This window comes from Mustela erminea, chromosome 5 (assembly GCF_009829155.1).
Source record: "Mustela erminea isolate mMusErm1 chromosome 5, mMusErm1.Pri, whole genome shotgun sequence".
NCBI classification, from domain to species: Eukaryota; Metazoa; Chordata; class Mammalia; order Carnivora; family Mustelidae; genus Mustela; species Mustela erminea.
Window position 1 is genome coordinate 73416554 of NC_045618.1, and position 9402 is coordinate 73425955.

The 9402-nt window shown below is 43.9% G+C and overlaps 1 gene segment (V, D, J or C); it reads left to right on the forward strand.

The window, feature by feature from the left end:
* Nucleotides 1–744: 744 nt before the first annotated feature.
* LOC116591094 lies at nt 745–3756 on the forward strand. The segment is given in 2 exon segments: nt 745–2156; nt 2798–3756. Coding segments are annotated over 2 exon segments (489 nt in total).
* The last annotated feature ends 5646 nt before the right edge of the window (nt 3757–9402 follow it).

Below are 9402 nucleotides of genomic sequence, written 5' to 3' on the forward strand. Positions count from 1 at the left end.
GATCCCGGAGTCCCAGGATCGAGTCCTGAATCAGGCTCCCAGCTCCATGGGGAGTCTGCTTCTCCCTCTGACCTTCTCCTCGCTCATGCTCATTCTCACTGTCTCTCTCTCAAATAAATAAAAATAAATCTTTAAAAAAATTTTTTTTAAAAAAAAGAATCAAATCTAGGGGCGCCTGGGTGGCTCAGTGGGTTAAAACCTCTGTCTTCCGCTCAGGTCATGATCCCAGGGTCCTGGGATCGATTCCTGCATTGGACTTTCTGCTCAGCGGGGAGCCTGCTTCCTCCTCTCTCTCTCTCTCTTTGCCTGCTGCTCTGCCTACTTGTGATCTCTGTATGTCAAATAAATAAATAAAATCTGTAAAAAAAAAAAAAAAAGAATCAAACCAAACGTTCGGGGCCACACCTCTTACAAGAGAGGGCGACCCCTGTTTGTTTCACAGACTAACTTTAATAGAGCAAAGGCCACGTGGTTGGGCCTGGCCACACACAGGTGGCCAATGAAATTGTAACACACAGAGAAAGCTGCACCATTATGCTAGGTGACCAATTAAATTACAATTTACCCTAGTAGACATTTGAACCAGCCTATCACCTTGGTTAGAATTGGTGCCCATAAGGTGCCCAAAGGGCGGGGCCCATTCTCCTTGGTAGCTAGGAGACAGTATGCGCCCCCACTGATTGAATACCTCCACCTGGCCTGACCGACCCTTGTATTTGGACTTTGTTATGTGGGACTGGTTTCCAGGACTTGCTTTTAAGTAAGTTCTCCTGGGAGGAGGAGCAGAGTCAATTTAAGTTTTACAACAAATTGGCAGTTCAGCCGGGGTGGGGCCACTCTGACTGAATAGGCTCTTACAAAAGCCATAATTTTCCTGCCTGTGGGAAGGCCAGGAGGAGTGAAGAGAGGAGGTTCACTCCCTGGATCTGAGCACTTTTCCTAGAATTCAGGCACGTGTTCTCCTGTGCTTTACATTATCGACAGCTGGTGACATCCTCTGGCTGATGTAGAAAACGAATAGTGAGGGCGGTGGAAATGAACCCTTTGGAAATGTGATCATTTGTCCTGTATCAAATCTTAATACTGAAAATTCCCTTTTCTGGACCAAGACGAACATTCATATAGTCCTGCTACTTCAAGTAGAGGCATCGGCATTGCCAGGAATCTTGTTAGAAATACAGACTATCCAGTCCCACTGGAGACCCAACTGTGGGGGCCACAGACTGGCTGCCCCAAAATGGGTCACTTTGGCTTGAAGGTTATTTTCAGTTAAAAGGCAATCAAAATCCAGCAGATTCAGGAAAAACTCTTATCCACACACCATCCCCCCCCAGCGTAAAAAGAATTGAGATAGGGTATCTGCTCCAGGAAGACAGCTATCACTGTAAATAACTACATTATACTGTGAATTAAGTATGGTAGACAGGGAGGAACTTAGCAAAGTCTGTCTGATCAAAGTCCTCTATGTCCCATTGTCTCTGAGTCCTCCAGCAAACATTTGCTTAGCAAATACTTACTTTTACATCTTCTTGTGAATTACTTCCTTCCCTTTGAAGTCCCAGACCCCTAACCCCTTTTCCTTAGTTCATAATGACGTAGAAACCTCAGTTTGTCTTTGAAATTTCCATGTCTGCGTGGATTCCCTGTAAGCACATCAGATTTAATTTTCTCTTATTAATCTGTCTCATGACGATTTGATTCTTAGTCTGGCTAGAAGGATGTTGTAAGGAACAGGATAGTGATAGTGTTGATCTTTGACATAATGAAAAACAATCTGTATTTTAGCAAAATCCCTAGGTAATTTGTATGCACAGTGAGAAGCACTTGTCTTCAACACACTTTGTTATTGTAAAAACCTTCTGAACACAAGATGGCGCTGTTTCCTATCTATTTGGCTCCTCCCTCAGCTTTGAGCCCTGTTCACTCTAAAGCTGGATGAGGTCAGTGAGTGTCTGTAGAGGGCTGTACAAGCTTGTCACTGATTGGGTAGGAAGCAGAAACTTTCTCCCACAGATGAACTTCAGTAACACCCACCAGACTAAAGGGAATGGCTTTTCGTTTCAGGAGAGTGAGTCCACATGCCAGGCCACCCCTGGGGAGAAGAATGAAACTGTTCCTGGGAGTTATTCTGGTGATTTTGTGGTTTCCAGTGGACTGTGAGTTGGAGGCTTCCTGGTGATGAGGGCAAAGAGATCCAGGCACCCAGCCCGCAGGATGGAGATGGGAAGGGCTAAGATCCATTCTGCTTCTTCTTTGGTTATATCAAAGAAGAAGTTGTGAAAAGAAAAATATGATACTTAAAAAAAAATTATTTATTTTAAGGGTGCCTGGGTGGCTCAGTCATTTAGCATCTCCCTTTGCTCAGGTCATGATGCCAGAGTCCTGGGATAGAGACCCCATCAGGCTCTCTGCTCTGCGGGAGCCTGCTTCTCCCTCTACCACTCCCCCTGCTTGTGTTCTCTCTCTTGCTATGTCTCTGTCAAACAAATACATAAAACCTTTAAGAAGAAAAAAAAAATTTATTTATTTTAGAGAGAGAGAGAGAGAGAGAGAGAGCATGTGAGTGATCCAGAGGTGGGGCAGAGGGAGAGGAAGAGAGAATCCTAAAGCAGACTCCCTGCTGAGCACTGAGCTGAGTGCAGGGCCTGATCCCAGGACCCTGAGATTATGACCACAGCTTAAATCAAGAGTTGGCTGTTCAACCAACTGAGCCACCCAGTTGCTCCCCCCAAAAAACTCTTATGAGTGTCAATGTAGTGACTAAACCTCTTGTTTCTGGTATTGTGTTTCTGCCTAGGGGTAAGCAGCCAAAAGATGGAACAGAATCCACAGTCCCTGAGCATCCAGGAGGGTGAGAAGGTGGTGCTGACCTGTAACTACACGAATTATTCTCCAGTGGTCTTCCAGTGGTATCGACAAGATCTGGGAAGAGACCTTGTCTTCTTGCTACTAATACGTGAAAATGAGGGTGAAAAACAGACAGGAAGACTGAGGGCCACCTTTGATAAGACCCTCCAGCAGAGTTCCTTTTATATCACGAAGTCCCAGCCTGCAGACTCAGCCACCTACTTCTGTGCTGCAGACACACAGCAGGGCCCTGCCACCTGCTTCCTGCACCCAAACTCTGCCAGTGGCTCAGTCAGCAGAGCTGCTGGCTGTGCTGACCTCAAGGGCTGACCCCAGCTCCAGGCCGAACAAGTGGGGGCCACTTGAAAGGGTTAAAGGCTGTGAGCCAGAGCCCTGGATCTACCTCCAGCCTCTGAGTCTCTCCCTGCTGATACCGCTGTGTGACTATGAGCAGCTCCTGAGAATCGCTGGTCTCATTTGCCTCATCGGATCATGAAGTGCTTACCACATGATTCTCAAGTTTGTCTCAGCAATGAAATCCAAACAGTCTAATTTTTTAGGAAAAAGAAATATGCCCTGAAGAATGCCGGAGATCAAGAAAAGAGGATTTATGTGCATGCATGCACATGTTTGTGTATATGTGTATCTGTGTGCGTGTTTAAGGACAATTAATTCTGCCCAGTTTTTGTGACTAGGCCAGAACAGCCTGAGACATATACAGGGTTAAACACATTCCTTTTAAACATTAACTGTATATTCCTCCACATAAACAACAACAGCAAACAAACCAGTCTAAACATTCCTGAGACCCTTTTAAACTGAACCTCAAATAATGATGATGGTAAAAATAAAAAATTGACCTGTGTTTAAAAAAAAAAAAAATTCAACCAAGTAAAATTGAAGATCTAATTGTCTTTGTTAAATGATTCTTGCACTGAACAGCATTCTATCCAGTAAGCAGAGGGAAGCTCTGCAGAGCTGCAGGAAAGGAAAGGTTTTTTTAAAGGCTGAGAGAAGGCATTTAAAAAAAAAAAAAAAAAAAGCATTTATTAGGAAGGAATCCAGTGTTTAGGCAAGGTTGCCCTCCTAAGAGGGGTGGAACTTTTCAGGAGACGGCCCCTGGAAAATTCCAGCTTGGCCGATTAAAAGTCCATTCCTGAGGGGGTTGAAACTGTAGTTAGGTTAGTTATTAAATCTTGGTTTACTGATTGGGGCCTTAAGTGGCTCTATTATGGATATGTGGTTTTTCTTTTGAACACCTATATTCTTTGATATTACTCATCTTGTGAAGGAAGGGCCAGACTATACTGGGCAACATGCCATAAGTCATGAACACCACAAAGATGGATTTAGTGCTGTAGGAAAGACATTAGGGTTTGAAGCCAACAGCCAAGAAAGAGCTCTTGAGATGTCTTATGCACAAAAAAGATGGTTTTATCGAAGCACAGGAATAGGGCCCATGGGCAGAAAGAGCTGCACTGGGGTCCTGAGGAGTGGCCCATTATATACTTTCAAGTTAGGAGGGAGTCAGGGATAGGGTAAGTTCCTAGGGAATTTGGAAGCAAGGTTTCCAGGACCAGGAGGGGACTAGCTGTTGTTAGGAAAAGGTCGTGTTTTACTATCCGGTCAAACCTTGGTCCTGAGACCCTTCAGATGTATAGTGTGGGTTGTATGTTTGGGAGGTGATTGCCAGCAAGCATCTTGGGGGTGGGGGTAGAGATAAAGGAAATTTCCAAAAGAATTTTTATATGTTAAGATGACTTACAGGATCTGGGGTTCGGGCTAAGATTGGCTTTGTCCTCAGCAAAGTTTTAACATGGAGGCAGCTGAGTTCCTAGAGGAATGGCACTCTGCCTGTTTCAAGGACTTGTCAATGGGCTGTAGGCAGTAAGGAAATAAGAATTTTTTTTCTTCTACCTTTGTCTCCCACATCATTTAGAACCTTTGTTTTCTATGTATGTGGTGTCAGTGAGTGTGTCTAAGTATAACTTAGAGGTGATGAGGGAACGGAAGGCTGGCTGAGGACAAAGCAAAAGCTGACACTCTGCAACCTTCTCCCACCCCCACTCCTGGGTGGGACATTTGTGACATTCTCTGGGAATCTCCCAACTATCTTAATGTTAATTAAGATTAATGTTAGTCCCCTTGCTAAGAAGGGAAAAAATGACCCTGACACTGGCAAGGCAGCTCTGGTGTCCAGTATCCTGTAAGTCTTCTTTAGCATATGAAAATTTATTGAAACATCCTTTTTCCCTAACCTCCCCCAACCCCATCATATAAAACCTGCCAGCCCTTGTAAGAGCCTATTTAGCAAGAGCGATTCCGTCCAGTTAAACAGTGATTTTATTGTTTATGCAGTGAAACTTAAACTGAGCTTGCCCCCCACCCCCACCAGGGGAACTTACTTAAAACCAAGTCCAGGAAACCAGTAAAATATGGTCGACCAGTCCCTGATAACAGAGCCGAAATACAAGGGCAGGGCAGGGCAGGTGGAGGCAACAGAGCCCAAATGCAGAGATGAATCGGGCCAGGTGGAGACATCCAATGAGTGGGGGCACATACTGTCTCCCTAGCTACCAAGGAGTGTGGGCCCCACCTTTGGGGTGCCTTTTGGGGGCCAATTCTGACCAAGGTGATAAGCTAGTTCAAGTAGCTACTATAGGGTGAATTGTAATTCAATTGGCCACCTGTGTGTGACCTAGCATGACTGTGCAGCTTTCTCTGTGTGTTGCAATCTCATTGGCCACCTTTGTGTGGCCAGGCTCAACCACATGGACTTTGCTCTTAAAAGCTAATCTGTGAGGATGGGAGGGGTTGGCCTCTCTGTAAGAGGGGGCCCGGAATGGTCGCCTTGATTCTCAATGCTTGGCACAAAATAAAGCTTTGCTTGACTTTCACTTTGTATCAGTCTTGTTCCTTTGACCATGGACCCAACACCCTCACAACCCCAGGGCAGCAGCTCTTTCTGCCCAGGAATCCTGTCCTCAAGCTTTAGTAAACCAGAATTTTGCACCAAAGATGTTTCAAGAATTCTTTCTTGGTCATCCACTCCCGACCTCACTCCACCAAACCTCACTTATATTCTAAACTTCATCAGAGGAAACTTGCACTTTCTCACATTTGGCATGGGTTCCAAGTTGAGGACCTCTCTATTTTTTTTTAACTTTTTTTTTTTTAACCTTGCACTGACATTCCTGTGGAAAAGGTGAGGCGGATAGAGACTCCCTGGCTCCAGTCCCTTTCCACATCTGGCTCCCCTTTGCTCCTGGTGAGGCCCAAGAAAAGACCAAATAGCCATTCCATTTGGTTAAGATAAGATAACAAGTCATTGCTCCTGCTGAGACAGAAGAAAAAGACCAGTTGCCAGTCTTGTTTGATTAAGAAAATAAAAAGAAGTCCCCTGGGGTGATTTAGCACTCTCCTGAGATTTTACTTCCACATGAATGGGCCATTTGGCCTTGAGAGATTCAGAAAACATCCCTTAACATCCCCCATCACCCGTAACCATAAATACTCACTCTTAGCCCTGTTGGGTGCTCAGCCTTTGGGAAATGATCCCGCTGGTCCTGCCTGCAATAATAAAGCTAAGTTTTCCCTGCTTTCCCTTGTGCTGCTTGAGTTTCCTCGGCGCTTCAGATTTTCCAAAACAAAGGAGCAGAATAAAGTTCTAGAAAATCTTACCAATAGAGAAGGTAGCAACTTAAATCTGCATAGTCACCATAACCTTTGTTTACTGTGCTTTGCCTGAAAACCTCCCATAACTAGCCTATCCCTCACCTGCTCCCCCCAACATCTTTCTTTTGTCTTTAGCTGAAGAAGAAGGTGTTTAAGGTGATGGCTTGGACCCTTTTGGGAAGTTACCCAGTTTTCCTGGATCTCTCCCATTCATGAGGGAGTAGAAGGCAAGCTGAGCACAAAGCAGGAGCTGACACCCTGCAACTCCTCCCCTACTCCCCAAATCCTGGTAGGACAAGTGTGACATTCCTCCAAGGAAGCTTCCAACTATCTCATCACTAGAACTAGTGATTCAACAATTGTTTTTTTTAAAGATTTTATTTATTTGAGAGAGAGTAAGAGCTAAAGAGAGAGCACACACAGAGGGAGAGGGAGAAGCAGACTCGGCCCAATGTGGGACTCAATCCCATGACCCTGGGATCATGACCCGAGCCAAAGGCAGATGCTCAACAAATTGAACCACCCAGGCATCCCACAATTCAACAATTTTGTACATTACTCAGTGCTCATCATGATAAAGCTACTCTTAATCCCCATCCCCTGTTTGTCTCATCCCCAGCGCCCCCCCCCACCTCCCCTGTGGTAACCCTCTGTTTGTTCTTTATAGTTAAGAGTTCGGTTTATGGTCTGTCTCCCTTTTTTTCCCTTTTGTTCATTTATTTTCAATTTTAATTCTACAAGTGAGTGAAATCACGTGGTATTTGTCTTTTTCTGACTGGCTTATTTCATTAAGCATTATACTCTTTAGATCCATCTCTGTTGTTGCAAATGACAAGATTTCATTCTTCTTTATGGCTGAGTAACATTCCATTGTGTATGTATACACCACATCTTTATCTTCTTGGGTTGCTTCTATAATTTGGCTATTGTGGATAGTGCTGCAATAAACAGGGGGTCATATATATATATATATATATAATATATATATGGATTATATATATTATATATAATGTATATATGGATATATACATATATCCTTTTGAATTAGTGTTTCATATTCTTTGAGTAAATACCCAGGAGTGTGATTACTGGGTCATAGGCTCATTCTATTTTTAATTTTTGGAGGAATCTCCATACTGTAGTAATGTTTCATTTATTTTTTCTTAATGATTTTTTATTCTTAGGTCTGGGTGATGATATCTAGCTCAATTTCCTCATTGTGATGAAGTTCTAGAACATAGGTGAGGTTCAGTGGGGTGAGGTCCAGAGCCGATGACCAAGAAAAGAATTCTTGAGACATCTTTGGTGCAAAATGGTGGTTTATTAAAGCATGGGGACAGGACCCGTGGGCAGGAAGAGCTGCTGCCCACTATCCTGAGGAGTGGCTGATTATATACACAGGAGTTGGGTAGTTTAGAACAAAGAGGGTGATGTTAGTCTCTAAGGAATTTTGGAAGCAAGGTCTTCAGAACCTTGAGGGGCTAGCTATTGTTGGGAGAAAGGTTATTTATTACTCGTAGTAAAAATCTTCTTGTGAGACCCTTTAGATGTATATCAATGGGCCATATGCTTGGGAATGATTCTCAACACTATCTTGGAGATCTAGAGATTTCTCCTATCAAGTGTCCTTGTTAGTGAGATTTGGGTTTAGAAGAAATTTAACTTTATTTAGGGCTTGAGGAACTGAGTTGTTTGCCTCTGGAAATTGTGCTATTGTTAAGATAGCTTCTTTGTTATAAATCTCTAGGACATTGGTAAACCAAGAGACTCTTGCCTTGCAGGATTGTAATCTCTGCAAGTTAACTATTTGTTTTCCTTTTAGGGCAGTCAAGGGTGCCTGAAGAATGACACACATATTACCGAGGGGAGTGGGTGGAGAGGGAGTGCAAGGTGCCAGCTTTTGCTTTGTCCTCAGCCAGCCTCGTGCTCCCTCATCAACTGGGGACTGTCCTTTTATTCATAAATCCCTAATAACAAAGTTTTCATTATTTTAGGAGGGAACAGTGGAGACACGGTGACCCAGACAGAAGGTTCTGTTAACCTCCCTGAGGGGACACCATTGACTCTGAACTTCACCTACCAGAGCATCTATTCCATTTTTGCTTTCTGTTATGTCCAGTACCAAAACAAAGAGCCTAAGCTCCTCCTGAAGAGCTCATCAGAAAACCAGAGGGTACAGCATCACAGTTTTCAGGCCCATCTTAAGAGTGACAAGCCCTTCCACCTGGAGAAACACTCCGTGCAAATGTCAGACTCAGCCCTGTACTACTGCGTGCTGGGAGGCACAGTGAGAGCAGCAGCAGGGGTAGCTGAGAACAAATCATAGGGGCACAGAGGGGCCTGGATGAGGGCAGGCTGGAGGGCAGAATGATGATTTCTCTGGAGTCAGTGTCCTGGGCTGGACGCAGCTCGAGGGGAAGGGACGAATTCCCTCTTGGATGCCTCCACACTCAGGAATTCTGGCATTTCTTTGAGCTAGGAATGGAAAGAGCTAGGAATGAAAACCTGATTTATAATTTCCAGAAAAGTTCCTGTTTTCAGTCAGGATGCTGTTTTTTCATGCCAGATTAAAAAATATCCCACAGTAACCATTTACTGAAGTTCTGTGAGGCTCTGCTGCCTAGTAAGCATGTGGATTTCCTGAAACTGGAACACTTCAAGGATCTCATCGTTTTTAGGGAAAATAGCTTATAGACTAAATGAGATAGCAGGAATCTTGTCCCACTGATTTGGTTTCTTTTCTCCAGGTACAACTTTATGGATAATTGTCTTACAACATTGGGTAAGTGCTAGGTGTACAGTATGTTTATTTGATACACATACACATTGCAAAATGCTTACCTCTATAGGATTAGCTAACATCTCCTTGCAGTCACATAA